Source organism: Emydura macquarii, unplaced genomic scaffold (genome assembly GCF_026122565.2).
Source record: "Emydura macquarii macquarii isolate MOO-44397 ecotype Brisbane River unplaced genomic scaffold, CSIRO-AGI_Emac_v2 contig_1390, whole genome shotgun sequence".
Lineage (NCBI taxonomy): Eukaryota > Metazoa > Chordata > Testudines > Chelidae > Emydura > Emydura macquarii.
In genome coordinates, this window is record NW_027131527.1 from 4,739,980 (window position 1) to 4,762,208 (window position 22,229).

At 37.6% G+C, this 22,229-nt stretch overlaps 1 protein-coding gene across 5 annotated transcripts in view; it reads left to right on the plus strand.

The window, feature by feature from the left end:
- GRID1 (glutamate ionotropic receptor delta type subunit 1) overlaps positions 1-22,229 on the plus strand; it is a 710,419-nt gene that overhangs the window by 571,990 nt on the left and 116,200 nt on the right. For all 5 annotated transcript variants that reach the window (XM_067552528.1, XM_067552524.1, XM_067552526.1 and 2 more), the window contains exons 7-8: positions 4,008-4,169; positions 5,253-5,372. In XM_067552528.1, coding sequence (XP_067408629.1) covers positions 4,008-4,169; positions 5,253-5,372 — 282 coding nt within the window. The remainder of the gene's footprint in view (positions 1-4,007; positions 4,170-5,252; positions 5,373-22,229) is intronic.

Here is a 22,229-nt window from a genome sequence, read left to right on the forward strand (position 1 = left end):
TTTTCAGTTTTCTGTGACTGCCAGGATCATATTTGGTGGACCTTGATTCTTCTTCTGTGCTTCACACAAGGGCACCTTGTCTTCAAAGAACATTCGGCCAGTGCTGTCGTATGAACACCCTGCGTCCTATTTCGAGACAATAGTGATAAGTCATTTTTACTTTACATAAGGCAGTGAATTTTATATACTGAACTATGGTCTCTGAACAAAAAATGCTGCTTTATTTGAGCCATGCCTGACCCATATTTAAAGGGCAGTTCTGCCCTAAAAAGTGTGGGCTTCCATATTTCTTGTTGCTTATTAATTTCCATATCACATCTGTACAATTTACAAATAAAAAGGTGTTTTGTTTTTTTAATATGCAAACCCAGCCTGGATTCTGGAAGTGAGATAAAAATTCTGCAACTTTGTTAAAAATATTGTTGACAGTGAGAATAAGAATAGAATTTACTTCTTCCACAGCTATATTGGCTCTGCAGTGCTAATAAGAGTAAAATATAGTGTTATAATATATATAATGTTTTTGTCACATAAGTAATCACATAGGAGTGTGACTAAGCAGAAGGAGCTGATCTGCTGGTAAAAGGTACCATATTTACATAGTAATATTTCAGAGTAGACCTACTGTATGAGAAGCTGAGAACCAGCATTCTAGCAGTTCCTTTTAAAGGACAAGCCATGCATGATGATAACCTTTCCATTCCAAGAGGAACTCACCGTGCTAAAACAGTTCTTTAATATTAACAAAGATCCTCAGATTAGTGAGAGAAAGAAACAGAGAGTGTACGATCACCTTCACTTTTTGGAAAATTCTTTTACTGACACACAACTACTGTCATTGCTTCAAAGTAGGAGTGAAGCATACAACGGCGACATTCATCTGTCTTGACAATGTGGTTGTGGTTTTATGTGTCCAGCTAAAAAGGATGGACCAGCTTGGTAACCAAGTAATCCGTGTTCTGCACTACAATGTAGGAGATCTGGGTTTGAATCAGGGTCACAGTCTTTTTTTTTTATTTGGGCTTGCAAGAATTAGGAAGTCCTACAGAGATAGTATATTTAGCTCCTGGCCAGATATGGATACTTGGCAACAATTGGGGCTTGTCTTCATGAACAGTGCTACAGTGAAGACACTACTATGTTGATGGGAGAGCTTCTTCAATCAGTGTAGTTAATCCACCTCCCTGAGAGGCAATAGCTATGTTGCCAGGAGAAACTCTCCTGTCAACATAGAGCTGTCTACACCAGGGGTTAGGATGGTATAACTATGTTGCTCAGATTTTTCACACCGCTGAGTGATGTATTTATACTGATTATAAATCTGTGGTGTAGACGTGGACTTAGTAATAATTGCTGATTTAAATGTAGCATTGTCAGGCTCCAAATGGAGTCTTGGCCATAGAGATTAGGGGTGTGACATGAGACATCAAGGATATTAAATTACAATTCAGCAATTTGTAATTATTATTATTTAATGTTTTGTATTTTGGTAGCACCCAGAGGCTAGGGCCCCGTTGTGCTGGGCGCTGTACAAACATGTAACCAAGAGAGTTTACAATTCAAGTGTATGATGAAATACAACAGGTGGATAGATGGAAGGGGTAAAGATAGGGAGAGGAGCAGAAGTTAAATTGCGGAAATGGGAGAGAGATGATCCAAAAGACCACACACGGTTGCAAAAAGGGAGACATTTCTATGGACAGAGCTGTAATTCAGAATCTGAGGCAGAAGAAAATGCATGTTTCTTTCAAGTGGAAGGTGTCTAGTAGGAAGGATTTTCAAAATAATAATTCTCTGAAGTGTACAGTACATTATACATGAAGTTTGAATACTTCTGAAATAGTACAACAAACACATAGAGCAGGAATACAGTGTACACAAGAGATGTGACAGATTCAGCATGAATTCTACCCGAAAGTTCTTTATTAGAAACTAGGAAAACTATTTTTGCAAATGTATTTGTGATTTTCCACAGCTGGAACAGAACTGTACAGAACTGAGGAAATACATTACATTTCCACTCTGTGGCTGTTCGAAGGAGACTTTAAAATGGGTTGTCAGGCACAAAGTGTGGGTGTAAAATGAAATTCAGTGGGGGACTGAGCGGATTTCTCTCATTTTGACATATAAGAAATTGCACTTTTCCTTATGCATGTGAAATCTATTTATAAATGAGCAAGTCTTTTTTTGTGGAAACCAGCTCAAAACGGAAGAGGAAGCGCACCCTGTTGAATAATAAGACTCCCATAGTTGCTTCATTTGTAAACTGTTTGGAAAATACCTATAGTATAAGGGCAGACACAGCTGAGCAGAAGCAACAAATACATAACCAAACCAGGGTCATGGACACTGGGACCATTCTCATTAACTCTTTAAACCCTTGCTATTGAAAAAAGAGAAGAATCTGGCAAGCAGCTATATTTTGTAAGCTATTTCAAGGAGAATGATAATCAGACAGTAGTAGAGGGGTAAAATAATGAACGTGAATGATGTCTAGCTATTGGGGAAGGAAAAGAAGATTTTATTTAGTGATAGTGTAAAATGGAAGAGCTTTTTACCTAAGAAAGTATCACACATGCTCTTACATGATTAATCAGCCCTACTCTACAATCTATAAATTGGCACCTTCTTTTTAGTATTTTTCTTTTCTGTATCCTACCTAAGAGAGAGCTTTTAAAAAATATATGGATAATGCCTTTTTTGCTAGTGTTCAGCTGTATACCTGTTTAATTCACATTTGATTTAGTCCTGGATTTTGTAGAAATATTAGTTCATCATGAAATACCATGTTGTCTTCAGTAATAGGATAAGTTAACTAAATATGTGGCTAATTAAAATTCATATTTATATAGCAATACATACTTCATGGAAATTAGAGAAGAAAATAACATCCATTGGCATATCAGAAGTAAATCAGCTTTTTAAGGAGTGTCTGCTTATATTTTAAAAATTTTATTTTAAATTATTTTGTTTACCGTTATTCTGGTTATGGCAAAATAGTTCTATTAAATAGGAAGGTTTTGCAGCCCTGTTCAGCATGGTCTGATTCTGGGTTTGTTTAATCTCCTTTGGGGCCTCCAACATTAGGAAACCTGATCTATTTATTGCTTAAAAGATTGGGACTAAGCCCTTATACTGGCCTCAGAAGTTGACTGGAGGTGATAAATGCGTGGATCCTGTAGCCAGCAGAAAGAAGTGGCATTTCTTAGTGAGCTGCAGGGGAAATACACATGTAATCACTGATGTTGCCTGGTTAACCCTGCCTCAGTGAGGAATCAAACAAGATCACTGAGGCTTTGCACAATTTTAATGAATGGGGGCTGTATGGTTTCAGTGGAAGAGATGGCACAGTGTCTAGCTATTTTTTTTCAACCTGTATCACTTCAGTCTTGCCTGGATTGAATTTGAGCCAGCTGCTGTATGTCAGGAGCTAATCTCCTGTAGGCATGGTACATCTTAGTAATGGTAATGGTTGCAGTGGTGGTGAACGATCTACTCATTTGGCTGTTATCAGCATCTGATCGATAGTGGAACTGCTGTCATCTCACTATCTGTTCAAATGCTGTCATACAGAAAAGTGGATATTAAGGACCCTGCAGGACCCTGCAAGCTTCCTCTTCAGGAAACCCCTTCTCAGGGTTATGTTAGAGAGAAATGATTGGAGTCAAAATAATGCTGCTCTAAATACTCCATTTATTCCTGGTAGTAGCAGTACCTTGTGCTCTACTGGGTAAAAAGCGGCAGAGAGGTCTGGTACAGTGAGCATAGAAGATGACAGGGTACTTCATTACGTGGTCTCCCTGCTAAGATCATTGGCAAGGTACCAATGAGTGACTATTTTACAGATGCAGCTATAATCGCCACCAACCTACTGTATTTGAACTGATGCACGTTAAGTGAAAGGCTCCATATTCAACTTTACTGATCCACCTGTGTTTTATTTTTTCAAGTTTCTTTAAGGAAAGCTTAAAGAACACAAATTGTTTTACTCTTTTCATTGTTTGCAGGTTTCCAACCTCTATCTATATGACAGTGTGCTGATGCTGGCCAATGCCTTCCATAGAAAGCTGGAGGACAGGAAATGGCACAGCATGGCAAGCTTGAACTGCATGAGGAAATCCACCAAACCTTGGAATGGAGGTCGGTCCATGTTGGAGACAATTAAGAAGGTAAGAATGGACAGAGTTGAAAGCCCAATGTGCAATAAAGAAACCAAAAAGAACCAAAGTGCTCTGATTGGTTTTCAGATGAACATCTCAAAAATGATTTAACCTTGATTTAAGTTGTTATTAATTAAACTGTGTTGCCATGAAAGTTTGTTCTCTAAAATGGCGAAATCATGGCTATGTTTTGTATATGTCACATGATGATGAATAGTCATATAGCTTTATGCATTTCAACAAATAGATGAATCCCTAAGTAGTTGTCAGGGTAGACCATGAAAAAGGTGTTCATTCCTTAGCAAAACAGCTAACGTGGTTGGCTTTGAGCAAACTAGGGAGAAAAAATGGTGCAATGTATAGTCTAATATCTTGATTCTGATTCACACTACTGTAAATCTGGGGTAAATGCTAAGTTCAATTCATATGCACACACTCTCTCTCTGTGCCCTGGACATACAAACCTCCTGATAAAATGTTAATTTAAACCAATATGTCTCAGTGAAACATCATATTTTAATGAAATTTCATTTTGGTGAAAATGTTCCAATCAACTCCAATGACAGCATTATTTCATTGATAAATTAAAGCAAGGTTAAATAATTTTTAGTTACACCACTTTTAAACTGGTGTGAGCCTTGTTCACTGAAGTTTTAATAACACTGAAAATATGTTGTTGTCAGCATGACTCAGTTGGTAGCACATTACTTGCTGCTTTTTTTTTTTTTCTGAGCCAGAAGGTGATGGCTTCATGTTGCACACCAGAATCTAGGTACACTCAATTATGTTAAAAGTGTTATAGTTTCAGATTCAGTTAAGGTTCTGTCTGCTTTTCACTGGTGTCTGTCTTCATGCAAGTTAAAGATCCCAAGGCATTTTTCAGAACAAACAGTAGATGTGTCTTGGCTAACATTCCCTTTCTCACTAAGGTAGTTTCTTTTGTCTAAGGCTATGTGTGAGCTATTGCAGAGCATATCAGGGCTGCCACATTTAATTTAATTGCAAGCATTTGCAAGGCATGTTAGGATACCTTGAACATGAAAGGTGCTTTATAAAAATTCTATTCTAATATCTTGAACATTGTTTCCTTAGGGCCATATAACTGGGCTCACTGGCATTATGGAATTTAGAGAAGACGGCTCCAACCCCTATGTCCAATTTGAGATACTGGGCACCAGCTATAGTGAAACATTTGGAAAAGATGTGCGGAGGGTAAAGATTCAGTTTTTTTTTTCCCTGAAAAAGAAATACATCCTGCTTATCTGGGGAAAATGCTATCATTTTGGAAAGAATGGAAGAAGTGTTTTGCTCACTGTACAAAAGTCATTTACTACAGAAATAGTATTTTCTAATTTCTCACATACTTAAACCTTGAAAGATAATGCTTTTATACTATCAGAAGGGAAGCCTGCAAATTGTTCTCAGATGTGCTTAATATATTCTATATTGATGCAGCGAGTATAATAGTGAAACAACTCTTCTACTATGTATTTTCAGGTGAATTATGATATAATTGGCATAACTGAGACTTGTTCTAATCAGGAAACTAACTGGGATATTAAATTACCAGAACAGATAAAGCCTTTTGAAAGTACAGTCCGTGTAAGAAGCTGGAAAACTGGAGTAGGTATAGTAATGGGAGAGAAGGAAGATATTATATTTGAAGACAGGAATGACATGTCAAAACCGGCTAGTGGAGCAGAGAGAGTTTTGAATGAGATGGGAGATAGGACTGATAAAACCTGCTCATTAATATGCACTGTCATGGGATGAAGAAACCTAGTAGGAAATGTTCATGCAGATAGAGGGCTCTAAATTAAGGCTAGAACACGAATAGGAATAGTTGATTTGCTTTGGTTTTGACTGGAACAGAAGTTGAGAAATGCCCATGTAATGGGCATATATAGTGGTTGCCATTAAAATATTGCTTTTAAATTATTCACCTTATCATGGTATTTTTTTGTTTTTAATATTAAGCAGAGCAGAGCTAGGAGATTAATTGATTTTTTGGTGCAGAGAACAAATAAAAAAATCAGAAAAAATATTTGGTTCAATTAAAAAATATTTGGAATTTGTCAGTGACCAGGAAAAGTCTGTTTTGGGCCAGCTAACTGGCTGTGAATATGTGTCCATTTATAACCTTTAGTCCACTGGTTAAAACACATGCCTGGGAACTGGAAATTCAGGTTTTAATCCCAACTCTCTGGTAAGGATTTGAACACAGAGCTCCCCTATCCTAGATGAGCAGCTTAATCACCAGGCTATGGAGTTATCCTGGGTAAACTGCTCTTAGGGTGATCAGATGTCCCAATTTTTATAGGGACAGTCCTGATATTCTAGGCTTTTTCTTTTATAGGCATCCATTACCCTCCCACCCCCTTCCCAATTTTTCTCACTTGCTATCTGGTCACCCTAGCTGCTCTCAATCTCTCCTGATGGAGTTCTTCCACATTACTTAAATACTTAAATATTCAGTAGGCCAAATAGAGGACTTAGAATGGCTCTGTAGCCTGGGGATATTAAGGCACTTGGCTGGGAGGTAGGAGAGGTGGATTCAAATTTCTCCTCTGGATCAGGCAGATAGAACAGTACAAGGAGATAAAGGGGACAGATGTATACACGTGGTTTGCTGTCCTGGGAAAAGGTGTTCCCCACAGAAATCAATCGGGTCAAATTTGCAAATAGTTTTAGTCAACCCGAAACTGCAATTATTGGTGAATAAAGTATTTGTCTGAAAAAGCAGAGATGAGTAGAGACAGCATTTCATACTGGCTCTAAGTTTGCAAAATTTTATGTTTTTCATTTGTCTGTTTGCCTGTCTTTGTTTGTTTTTACTAATCCACATTTCTTCTTCCTAAATTTCTCTGCTGGATAAATGAGTAAAGAGACACATCTAGAGTCTTTCTTTAGAAATACAAATGCTTATTAGAAACAAATATGTCCAGAAATTATCTGAAGTTTGTCTGGTTCAGAAATAACATTTTGTTTTTATCCATCCAAATTTTCAGACATTGCTTTCTAATTTTGGATGCCCAATTTTTAAGATACCTTAAAGGATTCTGATTTTCAGAAAGTCAGTGGGAGAACCAATGTCCTGAAAGGGTGATTAAAACAACAACAGAAAAAAAGAGAATAATTTAAATGTATAAGGCTCCAGGATTAGATATTAAACTTTCTGCTTTGCCAGGAAGTATCTCTGAAGAATTTAGATCAGGGTATGAACCCCTCTCTATATTCAAGTAGTAAGGAAAAACTGTCTGCTTTTCACTGGTGGCTGTCTTCATGCAAGTTAAAGATCCCAAGTGGGTATTCACTCCACATTACTGCATGTTTCACATCTCTTCTGCTTGAAATAAGGAATCCTCTCCAAGTCCCCAGCCAGTCGTCTTTTGAAATCATTCTATTTGGCTGATGAAAAATTTAAGATTGCTTTGGGAGGTAGAATTGGCTGATGAACAGAGCACAAAACTGGGTTAGGAGATCATGTTCCATTGCTGTCTCTGCTACTGATTTCTTCAATGACCTTGGGCAGATCACTTAACTTTGTGCCTCAGTTTCTCTGTAGAACTGGTTTCAGATATTTGGATGGAAATCACTATGCAAGTGTAAAATGATTGCCTTTATTATTATTTACACCAATTTCCATCAGCATAAATGCAAGAGTTCCTACAGTGAATTGGAGCAGAACAAACTGGCTTACCTCAGGTGAAATCCATGCACCCTGAAAATAACCAGATAGGTTATTCAGAAGTGACTCCGAGATAAGGAAATAGCTCACTAATTGGATTAGGGGAAGATGATGATGTACAAATAGGATACAACAAGACTTCATGTTTGATCTCCTGATTTGTTAATATGAAAGATTTCCAAGTTTATAATTGATATCAAAGCGAAAGGATCATGTAATAATTTGGGACAAAGCAGCTAGATGGAGGAGGGCTTAAGTCTATTCAGACAGCTTGATTGTTAATGAACACCGGTATCCAGTGCAAAGAATATATTTCTGAAGGAGAGGAACTCTGTGGAGAGCTGCTTATTGCAATATACTGCTTGAGAAAGGAAAGATTCTGAAACCATGTATTTATCTTTTAGCCTAATGTGTGGAAATAGTACAGAAAAAGTATCTGACTGGAAATCCATAGGAGAAAGCAAAGGAGGTGATATTTATCACAGCAATAAGTGCTGTAGAATCTGCATTAGTCTGTTATTTTGATTATTTCTTTTTTTATTCATACTTTTTTTTTCTTATGTGACATCTCTATTACTGGAGGTTTGCAATCAAGGTAGTCCATTCTGTATGATAAACTGCTAATCTCTGTGGATAAATACTCATTTTGATCCATTCAGGGTACCATATTGTCCATCCAAGGTCGTCTTTTTCTACCTCATGTTTTTTTGCCATCAACTTTCCTTTGAAGTGCCCATAAACATACATCCCTCACTGAACTTGTTTAAATGTGCCCTGCAAATCAAATCTTTCTTTTCATAAACTCTCCGATAAGCATTTGCTGTGTGCTAATTATCTCTAATACTTTTTCATTGGTTCCTCTGTCTATCCATGATATTTTCAGAATTCTTCTATAACAACATCAGTTGAAGGATTTCAGTTTCTTTATTATCAATTGTGGTAATGTCTGTGTTACATAGCAGTAATTTTAACACAGACCTGATGTAAGTTTTTAAGAGTCAGAATTTAGTCTTCACATTTATTTCCCTTTTCATCAGATTTTTATTTTTCCAGAATGTCTCTTTCACTCTTGCTGTTCTGGTTCTGACTTCAGTGTCCAGTCTTCCATCTTCTGTAATGATGCTCCTTAAATGGCAATACTTTCTCATTTGCTGCATGGCTGTGTTGTTCACTGGAGGAATCTTGCATGTTTTCCCAGGAATCTTGCAAAGCATAATAGTTTTTGTCTTGTCAACATTTCACTCTTGACCATATTCATATATAATTTCCACTAACTTCATCAGCCCTTCTTTTTTAATCGGCATAGTGATTGTGATTCATCCATTTTCCTTTCATCTTAATATTTTCTTCTGTTTCTTCAATTAATTTCACCAAATGCTTGCTGTAAATGTTGAATAAAGTCGGTGACATTATGCAATCTTGTCTCACTCCTCTCTTGATCTCTGTTAGATTTTCATATTTATCTCCCTCTTTTTTATTATTACAGCAAAAATCTGTTAAAGTTCAAAAATATTTTCAATGGCTTTAAAATTCAAGCTCTTCTCCTTTTAAATTACTTAGGACCAATTCTGGTTTATTTTCAACTGTCTCCATATAACTATAGGATGTCACCCTTTTGGAGAGGTATGGAGGGTCCTCTCCTCATAGATCTCCCTCATCCCATATGTACTGAGACTCAGATTCATCTGTGGCCCTTTCCCTCTCCTGGCCCTGGCCCCATAGAGAGCCCTCATGTTAGGAGTCTTTGACTGAGGGCTGATAGGACACACATTGACTGTTCCAGCTTTGTGGGAAAGCTAGTGAAAAGTTAATGCAGCTTGAGTCTGCACTACGGCCTCCACTCTGTATTGGGACCACTGCCATTTAAGAGTCTTCTAGGGGCAGCTTCTAGCTAAGGATTCCCTGGGAGAATGACTGAGATGGAATCACACTTCATGGGAGGAGAACATGAGGCCAATCAGCCCCATCTCTGGAAGTTAGGCACAAAATCATTTTGTGGCTAGACCTAGACTCCTCGGGGATGTCCTGGTATCTGTGCTGCAGACAAAATAGTTGCTCATTCCACAGGGAGGGTGAAGCCTAAAATTCCCACCTTGCCCTCTCTCAATAAATTATTTCAGGAAACCCAGAGTGAAGGAATCCTCAGAGAGTTTTCCTTCCTTTCCTAATGTCCACTCCCATGGATATTTTTGTGGGGTTGGGGAATACAAGCCTACTTGACTTACTTGGCATTATAACTCCATTTGCCTCTAGATTTGCCAGACCAAGTGAAGGGAAATGCTCTGTTAATTTTTTTTCCAAAACAATAAATAGAATCTCCACAATTTAAAAATCTTTTGGAGAAGTGGATGTTTTGGTTGATGCATATTTAGTGTGTATAAGGCACTTACCTTAGCTTTAGTACCTTACTCAATACGGGTTCCCCTGCCCTAGATAAGACCCAATTGATTACCATCTATTTCCTGTGCATTCTAAAAGAAGACAAAATGTGGGACATATTTACACTGGAAAAGAGGAGGCTGTGATGACCTCATGAATGAATTTTAGAACTTAAGCCTGAGATTTTCCATGGAGCCTAAGTAAGTTAGGCACTTTCATTGAAATCCAGTGGGAGTTGGGAGCCTAACTCCTTTATTCTCATTTGAAAACTCCAGCCTGAATGTTTTACTACATCCAAAGGAAAATTGACTTGATATTAGTTGCGAGAGGAAGGCAAATGCAATTTTAGCTTCAGGGATCATCATATAAAAAGTAAGAAATGGCCAAATCAATCAATCAAAAAGGGAAAATTATAGCCACTGAAGCAAGGTGCATCCATGAGCAGAACCTCTGCTGGTGTATTTTTAAAGCAAAGGAAATTTGAGAGGGAGAGAAATGTGGAGGCAGAGAAAGGTGGTGAAATGAGATAAATTCGCATGCAGAATTCAGGTAAAGCCTAAGGAGCAGTCAAAATGAGTTCAGTAGCCTTTTTCCTTCAAAGTGCTTCATGTCTTTTGATGTTTTCATTGTAGCTGGCAATTGTACTTCTAGGAGAAATGTTCTCCCTGCATCCTTCCCTCCATTTCTTAAGACACCTTTAAGGATGTCTGGTTTGAACTTAACACCAAAGTTAGCTGCTTTTACACTCTGTTACTTGAACCTCACACACTAACTATCATATTCCAAGCTCAGACACACTCATTTACAAGCCTTTTTTTTCCTGTTTAAAATACATTTTTCATCTGTTTTTGTAAAAGCTTATTCAGCAGTTTTTTATCACTATTGCATTAAAAACAGTATTCTGTTCAGTTCCATTTGTGGCCTAATGCAGTGGTTCTCAACCTTTTCAGACTACTGGACCCCTTTCAGGCAGGGTATGTACCCCAAGTTTCACCTCATTTAAAAACTACCTGCTTACCAAAGCAGACATAAAAATACAAGTGTCACAGCACACTGTTAGTGAAAAATTGCTTTTACTTTCTCATTTTTACCATATAATTATAAAAATAAATAGGTTGGAATATAAACATTGTACTTACATTTCAGTATATAGAGAAGTATAAACAAGTCACTGTCTGTATGAAATTTTAGTTTGTACTGACTTGCTAGTGCTTTTGTGTAGCCTGTTGTAAAACTAGGCAAAAATCTAAGTGAATTGATATACCCCCAGGAAGATCTCTGAGGACTCCTATGGGTACGTTTATCCCTGGTTGAGAACCACTGGCTTAATGGATAAAACGCTGGGCTGAGACTTGGGGCAGATCTACACTTAAAATGTTGTGAAGATGCTACTCCCGTTGGTGTAGTTAATCCATCTCTGAGAGAGGCAGTAGCTATGTCCCAGTGACACTGGGGGTTATGTTGGTATTTTTCACACTGCTGAGCGATGTATTTCTACGGATAGAAGTTTATAGTGTAGACCTGGCCTTGGTTTCCATTCCTGGCCCTGTCACTGGCCTGTTGTGTGTGACTTTGGACAAGTCACTTCATCTCTCTGTGGCTGATTTTCCCAAGCTGTAGAATGGGGACAATGATACTGACCACCTTTATAAAGTTCTCTGAGATCTCCTGATATAAGAGATAGGTGGTGGTATTGATAATTTTAAGTATAAAGAATCAGATTACATCCCTAAATCTAGGATATCTTCCATGAAGAGATGTCCCCGTGGGTCATGCTGTACATGTGTGTTACTTTCTCAGCATGGTCTGGTTCCTTTACAATAGAACAGATGTAAGGAACTCCCTGGGTCTGGGTGCTCATGCATGGAAGGAGGCAGGATAGGATTTGCTTTGTTCTCTATCCCACAAACCATGCAGGAAATCTGGAATAGATCTAAATGATCTATTTTTATTCATGAAAATCTCATGCGGGGGAGGGGAGGAATGCAAGGCACTTAGAGATATTACTGCCTGTGCACTTGGGTGAATTCCATCCTATACCTTTCCTTTTAATGATCTAGTGTTGAGGGCAAAGAACAGAGAGTCTGGACTTCAGGATTATAATCCCAGAAAACCATTAATTTAATATGTAGTCTTGTTTGCAGTGTTGCTGCAGCCATGTTGGTCTCAGGATATTAGAGAGACAAGGCAGGTGAGGCAATATCTTTTATTGGACCAACTTCTCTTGGTGAAAGAGAGACACTTTTGAATGTATTTATTCTTCTGAAGTCTTCGACAATTAACCTCTCTCTGCCTCTTTGTCCATGTATAAAAGGAGTATACTATCAATTAACTACCCTCACAGGAGTGTGATTAGCCTTAGGGTTTGTGTACAAGAGCAATTAGACGGTAGCAATCTGGGGTGTGAAGCTATCCTGCCCTAGCTTGCCATGATCTAACTATGTCTGCATGTCCTGCTGGCTCATGTTAACTGTTCGTTAATGCACTTTGAATTAGTCCTGTTTCAAAGGGACTAGATCAAAGTGCTCTAACAAACTTAATAACATTAACATGCATCAGCAGGGTGCAGATGGACAGTTAGATCTTGGCAGGCTAGTGCAGGATAGAGTCACACCTAAGCTTGTCACAGACTAATTGTTTATGAGGAAAAGCCCTTAATTAATGATTGTAAAGAGCTTTGATATTATAATGATCATTGTTGGCAGGAGGATGCTGTGTAAGTACAAAGTGGTGGTGTTATTTGTGGTATATTTTTTTTTTAAAGCAAGCAGTACAATTCTTTCCCAAACTGGCTGGAATGCAGGCAGAACTAATAGTTCGCGCACATACTGTATTTCACAAGAAACACTTTGTGCATAACAATAACATTTACCACTGGTATTCATTTATGTCATTCCAACTATTTTTCTGAAAACTTGATTTTCTTGAAACCTCATCTGCTTCAGAAACCAGCCTTACTGTTTCCCTTTGCACTTTCAGGCAGATTGCAGAAATCACTTTTGGTAGTTCTGTGATTCATTTGTTATTGACTAAAGGCTCACTGGTGAAGTCAGATAAAATACTTTAATTCTAACTGTTACTTTGGGAAGAAATCTTACCATTCTCACATCAATGGTTTGTGTTCCCTGTTCATTAGTAAATGGCCTTCTTTCAGGGGTCTGAGTCATTAGATGGCTGCATCTATAAGATTATAGCAAAGTCACATCATATGACTGCTAAAAGTTTTATATATTGCAGGAAATGACCTCTGATAGTTACTACAGTAATTGAATTAGTTTTACTCATATGAAAAATACCTAACCAAATTGGCTTGGTTTAGTTGTAAAACAGATGCTTACCTCCCATCTGAGTAGTTCATAAACATACTTGGATGTAGGAATTCAGGTTAATGTATGTAGCTACACTTTCTTTCAGATGAGATGATTTTTGCTGCTTGTGGTCTTTAAAGATCCTATGACACTTTTCAGAGAAAAAGGGGTAATAGACTAATGTCCTGGACCAAATCCAATTATTGTATATTTACATTTGGTTTAATTCTCCCTTGGCCTCTTAAACAAACTGAATGTCAAGATTAAATTGGAAAAAGATTTACTATTCATACTATATATATATATATATATATATATATATATATATATATATATATATATATATATATAGGGGCCCAAACTCAATGGGAACTCTAGGATAGTGCCCTGTGACAGTAACAAGCATCCGTTACACTTTTAGTTGTAATTTTCTCCATAAGGCACCTAGATGTTGTTCAGTATGTGATTTAGAAAACAAGAATTGGAAAATTCCATAAAGTGCCTTATTTATGGGGAAAATTGTCTTAAAATGTAGGAAGATGTAATTGTTCTTTTTTAATAAAAAAAAGCTACTTATACTATGGAGTAAACTTCATAACAATTGGCTTGCTTGATATGACACAAGGTACTGGTTTGTTTGAGTTTTGCAACTGATTTTTTACAAATTAATATTTTCTTGTAATTTTTGATAAGTTTCTATGGCAAAATTATAACTCTAAATTCTAAAATAAGATTATATGGCCATGGAATGGATAAGAGTATGGCCATTCATTGAAATGGTTGTGTGTTCCAAACATGTGGCAGTTATATTTTTATTAGAAATTCTTTTTCTTTATATATTTTGGGATAAATTGTTCAAGGGTCCATACTAATTTATATATATATTTCTGCATAAACTATTGCTTGTATGCATAATGGTACTTGTAGACATAAAAGACTGTGCAAATATCTTGCACATATCTTGCAAAATGATGTGGTACCATGGAACTTTATGTATGTGGGGAGTCCCATTGATTTCACTTTGGCTCTCTGCAGGCTAGGTCTGTGGTGGTGAAACCCTTTGCAGGATCTTGTTTATATGCCACTGTATGTGAAACACAGTTAGAGGCTATGTTTTCAAAATGCATCTCTCTCTGCAAGTCCTAAATAAATCATCGTATTTCCAATAATGAGCTACTTTCCCAAGGCTCCTTCACTCCTGCACATATACGGCACTGTCAGTCTTTTGATGCTGGAGCATCCATTGATCTTACAAATGGAATATCATGGCATACATGAGAGGGTGTAAATTCTACAAGAATCCTATCTCCCGCTTTTTCTTTGACACGGACACAAAATCTTAGGATGTTAAAAGGGATGGTTATAATCATCCTTGTAATAGCAAGTGTCTTGCAACCTTAATTGTGGAGTTTTTACTAAAGACCCTGAATGTATTAAAGACTTTGCAGAATGGGGGAAGGTGTGCAAGTGCGGAATTCATCTCAGTAGCTCAGCGTGCATGAAGAACTCTGCAATAATAAACTGATGTGCACCTACCATGGAGTAAAAATGATTTCTGGGGCGAAGCAGATTTCAGTTTTGAGAGTCTATGATCTTCTTATAAAGAGGGGGGAAAATATTGAAAAACACCCTGCCAGGTTCCTTTTACCTCTTTGGAAATTTCAGAACAAAAATTATTTGCGGTTCCCTGTTACACAGTATCTGCCAGGGACAGAGGCAGGAAATTCTCCATTTCGGAAAAAAATGACAGTTTTTCTTCCTCTCTAATATTTCCTCCGTAATGAATCTTCTTGAGTCATGATTGCTATTTAAAGTATCACGAAAGCTGGAAGAATTCTCTGTGTGGCATGAGACCTGCTTTTAACCACGTTGTCTGATTAGCACAATGGGTTTGAAAGATATTAATGACTATGCCATAGAAGCAAAACTAAATTATTTTAATTAACAAATCAAATCAATGTCATCTTGGTTTTAATAAATGCATTAACTAAACAGATTGTATCATCTATTCACTTTTAGTGGAAAATCATTTATTCAGTGTCAAGAACCATTGCAAGGGTTGTATGCCAATAGGCAGGCCCTGCATGCACACGTTCCTTTCTTTGGAGTTGTGAGAAATATATTTAGTTCCTCTAATTATTGTAGCCATTTTGTACCACTTGTTTGGAAACAAAACTGCATATAGTTATAGGCGTAAAACATACTTTATGGACAGGATTATAATCTCAATTATGATTAATCCAATCTAACTCCATTGCCTTTGGTTCTGATACAAGGTTGACATTTGCAGACATAATTAAGGCTAGTTGTTTGTCATGGCAACCCAGGGGAAAGATCATGCTTTTCTTATAAAAGATGCCAAAAGTTCTAGGATGCTTTTGTATTTTTATTAATTTCAAGTAAGTGGCCAGAAACAGAAGATGTAAGTTATTTAAATCTCTCTCTCTATATATATTTCTGCTTTTGTTTCTGCCATTTAGGACTAGATTATTTAACCCTTAAATTAGTAGGCACTTACATGAGTAAGCAAATGGAAGTCAGCTCAAGTTGAGTGGAACGATGATTCAGTGGAGAATGCACTGGTTTAGGACTTGAGAGACCTGGGATCCACTCCTGGCTCTGCTACAGTACCGATGTGATCTCCAATAAACCCCATAGCTGCCTTGTATCTCAGATCTGCATCTGTAAAATAGGGATGATAATATTTCTCCACCTCACAGAGATGCTGTGAGATCAATGCTCGAGCTGGTCAGAAAAATCCAGACAAAACACTTTTTGGTTGGAATTTTCTAATTAGTTGAAAATGATACATGCTTTGAAGATGGCTCAATAACAGCTAAATTGCAAAGGAAAACCAGGTGTGAGTCAGGGTCTGAGGCTCTCGGGCTAACCTTCAGGCACAATATCCCAGAGCTGAAATTCCATTCTCATGCCTGGAGAATTTTGACATTTGAGGCTTTTGGTCCCGATTGAATGAAATCAAATTTTAAAATATCTAAATTCTCCATAAAACAAAGTTACCTTTCTCTGCCCAGCTCGAATAAATGCACCAAAGACTGTAAGGCACTCAGAAATGACGGTGATGGAGCCATATAATATCTGAGGTAGGTTAATGAACTACTAAAATAAGTACTCACCAATGCAGGTAAAGGTTGCAGAATCTAGCCATTGAAAAAAACCCAGACATTTTCAACACCCTGCAAGGGGCACACATAGCAGGAGAAACAGTACCCTGGAGGGGTCTTGTGAGCAGGAGAGGTGTTCACTTCAGACCCTGTCAGGGGGCATAGGCAGTGGAAGAGGTGAAACATTCAGTCCTTTCCATATATGGGGACTCAGACAGCTGGATCAGCATCTGTGGAATCTCAGCCCCACGCGGAAGGCAAATAGCAAGAGTTACAGACACAAGGGTCTTTAAAACACTTGGGAATCACAGAATCTTGGAAATCATGTATTGCTGTGACAAATCACCAGTTTATAAATTAAATTGACCTGATTCAACACTGCAACATTCCAGTTTTACATGGTAAAACTGTGTGTGTGTGTGTATGTGTGCGCGCGCGCTTTTTTGTAATCTACAGAGGTCATATTTCAGAACTTTTCCATTTTTAGAGAGATTCCCTATATTAAAAATGAGGAATCCTCCTGGAATGGATAATCTCTCTCAAAATGGAAGAAATGTTTGGAGTATGTTTAGTATATTACATATGTATATACGGAATCTAAAAACCTATATGGTTTAGCATCACCCTCCCGGTAATATTGCATAGTTGTGATATCATTACAACAAACTATATTTCTTTAAGTAGTTAAAATTATGTTTTAGATGTCTTGTAGCATGTTCTAGCATAACAGAAGTGTGTAGGCACTGTAGAATAATAATTACAAAAGTCAAAATGATTTTAAAATAGTCAGTTCTCCATATGTCCCCCCTAGTTTGAAATAGTCATTAACTAAAACAACATATTATTATTCCGTTAAAAATTAGAGTGAACAACAACAAAAAAAAAACCCCCCACATACACAACCAAAAAATAAAAAAAGCCTTGCAGCAGGAGAACTGAAGCTTGCCAAACTCAGGCCTTGATGGAAAACTATGGGCACTGATTTCCAGAGGTAGGAACCCTGTACTGAACTGTCCTTATTATTTATCCTAGGGAGCCAAGTTCCTGCCATTGATAGAGATGTACATTAGACTGCCTCATTTATGAAATAATTGGGCAATGAGTAGTGTATAAAAACAAAAAAGTCCATAAAATTTAATGTCTCAAAATGACACTATTTATGGCACATAAGATGCGATCTAGTGCTCAACATCCCTTTCTTGTCCTTCTGGACACTGAAAAGTGATTTCCAATGCACTGAAAGTGTCAGAATGTTCTTCACTGACATCATTTTTGTTGGGATATTTTTTGGTCAGGAAAAATTATTCATATAATTGGTTGTTAGTAAGATTAATGTTTGTAAAACTGAGGTTCTGCTTCAGTGCACCTCAACTGATTGAATGGAAAATTAAGACTGTGTCCCAAATCATGTTGAGCTGAAAATATCACTAGCAACTTGTTCAGCATCTGGAACTCAAATGGTTGTTAGTAGATCACACAAAGAATGGGTGTTATTTGCTGATAGTGGCCCTCCAAACTCAGGTGTTGTTTCTGAAGGCTTGGTCAAGAGCTGCCTCAGATCACATTCCATTAGTCCAGCCTAGAGGTGACAGGATAATATGCAAAAGAACTGAAGTCAACTATATCCTGATTGGCCAAATCACTTGTACAGTCAAAATTCTGCTGTGAACCATGATGTAACTGTCCTGAAATCAAATTGCAAGTTGAGAAAGTCTGCAAATTTTATTTCTCTGGCCAATATAAAATTATTATAAATAGAATCTTGCAAAGTATAACGTATGCAAAAGGCCAAAAGAGAACTCTGCCTATAAATGGAAGATGCTGTGTGAACCCTGTGTGATGTTGCTTTCTTCTTATAATTATTACTATTTTTACAGTGCTTTCAGATCATTGGATGGTTTGCATGTACAATTCTTCAGAAGAATTCCGTGAATTTCTCCGGTGCAGTGTATTTGTTTTAAATGTGGCAATAGACCTATAGACTGCCAATATCCAGTTCATTTGAAATAAAATGTTCTCTTTGAAACGTGGATATTATATGTTACCAAATTAGGTTCATTTTACTGTCATCTAGATTGAAGACTTCATAGATACTGAGTTTTGTTGCTAGAAAAAGTGTTAAAAGAAGGAGGAGAGAATGTTTGAAGTCCCGGTAGAGAGACAGTGATGATTGAACCTTTCTTTCAGGACAGGAGAAACATATCTTCATCTACCTTGCCCATGTGATAAAGTTAGAGTCTGGTGTATGTCAGTCAGATACTGTTGAGAATTTCTGTTTACTTGGTGATATCAATTCTTGTGTGTGTTATTAAAACACTAGTGGCTGTTATGAAAAATAGGTATATGTCTACATACCATGCTAAAGTTTGTGAAATACAGTACTTCGGAAGATAGCAGAATGAGTGCACAAAGTGAATGTTTAGTTTCCAGAGGCTTCACAATCCAGAGAAACAGTGAGATACTGGAAAAAGCAGCAATTTCCTGCATGGAAAAGAAGTCTTGGAGCCTATATTAAAAAGAGAAAAATTCAGTTTAAATAGGTCTGGTATGAATTATTAGAGTTTTAAAATCTTTATATTGCAATTTAATTGGCTGAAGTAATGCTAATAGTAGGTACTGTGCAATGTAATGCACTTAAATCCTGAACTGCCACATCCTTTCTCTTCCTGTCTGGTGATACATACAGAGATGCCACTACCATTTCAATACTGATCTACAGGATCACTCTTATTTATTTTGCAATGGTGCCTAGAGGTTTCAGCTCCAGTGTGCTAAGTATTCAACAAATATATAACTAAAAGATGGTGCTGTTGTTCTAGGCTTGCCACTCCACCAGAAAATAACTCTGTTGTAAGGCACAGAGCTGGATGTGCTCACAAGACTGGCCGAGGTGGAACACTGAAAGTCAGGACTGAGCTGATACTTGTAAAATTGTAGGATTAGCAACTGTGGAGCAGAAGTAAAAGATGCATTTTGCAGGCCTGTAACATCAGTAGTTCTGATCCAGGCATCCCACACAATTTTGCCAGTGCATCTGAATCCAGATTAAAATGGTTTAAAATGTTGCAGCCTCACAACAAGATTTGTCAACTGCTTTTTTGCATAAGTTTCTCTGAAATCTAAACATTCCCTGGCATGGAAGCACAAGGCCCCACACCCCCAAAAAGAAGAAGAATGGAAATTTCCCCAAGGCTTTTCATGCCATTGTTTACAGTATCTTGCTTGCTTTGAAGTCCCTCAGTGATTTAGGTGAGCTAGTGTGACAGTGTCATGGCCTGTTTGGCTCTGTGGAATCCATGTTGGAATCCTGTATTTTCAGTTAATCAGCTGAGCATGACACAGGGCGGATGTAATGCAGGGGAATAGTAGGAAATTTCATTCAAAATACATTTTTGCAAAGGAAATATGTAGTAATTCCATTGCAACTATTTCTAATTCAAACCAGTGCAACTGAGGACACAGTTTGGACCAATACAGGTAGTTTTGCATAGTCCTTTTGATATTTTCACCCTGGGTGATGCTGGAGTACAGACTGACAGGCATCTTAAAATGTACTGAATTCTATAGTTATGTGTTCTGAGCTGTGATTTTAAAACTAAAACTAAAAGAAGACAAAACTTTGAAAGGAAGTGCTGAGCATTGAATCAATAAGCAGCAGTTAGGAAGTTTTCTCGTACGAAACTGGCACTTATTTAACAGATTTCTACTTTCAAGGTCTCACTTGCTAAGATGGCATTTCAGGGGCTAGCTTTATTTTGGTGTAGATAAACTTTCATGTATTTGTTCTTTAGCAGACATATTTGGGAAGTGCTAGGTTGTCTGAACTCTGAAGATGCAGTGATTCTATTGCACATTGATCTGGCCTGGATGTAGGCTACATCTCTGGGCTCCCTCCTTCAGTGTTTCACTTTAAATGTCTGCTTGCAGTGCAATGTTGCTCATGCTGTGATCACTTTGTTAGGCAGGCTTCTGCAGTACCCTTTGTAATTAGCTCTCTGATCTCTACTCCCCTTCTTTCACTGACTACCATTGTATGTTTTAGAGGAATCCTCTTTTCTCTTCAGCCGGTGTCGTTCTATTGACTTCAGTGTCGTTACTTATGATTTTCACCAGTGTAAGTAAAATCCAAATCAGGCCTTTTTTTAGGTAGCAAGAGTGCATTTCTGATGTATTTCATGGTATAGACCTCTAAACTGTGCCTGATGTACAGGATGCATCACACTTTGTAGATCCGGATTTGCTTACCTTCCCGCATCCACATGTTCTCTCCTAGTTAGTTACTGTAAATTACTAGCCTCAAATAGCTGAATATTAAAGCTGAAGTTGTAGAAAACATTATACACACAAAAGAAATAAATTGCTCATATTATCTCAATCTCCCTTCTGAAGTGCTTTGGAGATGTGTTTTTCCTATGGATCTCTATCATACTTTTTAAAAGACGTGGGTAAACATGGTCCTCAACAGACTGAGAGCGCTGCATACACAAGGTATAAAAAATATTTTTTTATTTTCTATATTTTACACTGATAAAATGATTAAGATGATCAAAATATGGTTTTTGAGATATCCTGATTGCCGAGCAGAATACAGAATTGTAAGAAAGGAATCCTGGGTAGTAATGATTGGTAAGCGGATACCTGAAAACAGTACACTGTGTTATTTTATTTAGGTAGTTAAAAATTAGATCTACTACTGTCTTTCTAAACCGAGGCACGTACATTAACATACTCTTGAGGAAAAGTCACTTGCCAGCAGTTTACAAGTGATGTACCTCTGTATTCCAGACCTGTCTCTTTCTGTACAAGCTAATATTTCAGCTGTTTGACATCTCCTTGTGGATGGCTAGCCATCAGGTCATATTCAAATGACTAAAATGGAACTCCTACTCCCCTCTCCCTGCCTCCTCCAACCCTTAACAGCTACCTCCTTTTCAATCACTGGGGACAACACCATGCTGCTGCCTGCCACTCTATCCCATAACTGACCCATCATCTTTGATTTGGACCTCCCTCTAGGTTCTCACATCCAGGCTACACCTAAATCTTGCCAATTCTTTCCACATAAATTCTCTAAACTACAGACTTTCCTATTATCCACACATCTAAATCTCATCCAGGCTCTCATCACATGACTTGATTACTGTAGCATCTTTCTCTCTGGCTTTTGACGAATGCAATCTTGCCCCTCTTATACCCACTCAGAGCTTTGCTGCAAAGATCATTTATCTAGCCAATCACTTTGACCATGTCACCCCTTTCTTTGAATCCCTCCATTGGCGGTCCCCCTTCTATATTGTTACAAACATAAGATATTCACTTTCAAGGCCCTTCACAGTCAGTCCCCATTCTAACTATAATCTTTGATTCACTGTTGAGCTGTCAATGCTTGCCTCTGATCAGCTAATATTCAAACAAACATCTTTGTGCTTTCTCCCATGCTGCCCCACACACTTGAGAGGCACTTCCTGAAAATATCCAGAAAGCTACCTTATTATTCACCTTCAAATCCATCCTCAAAACTTTTATGATGCATACATAAAACTTGACAATGGTTAGGCTGCTAGTGTGC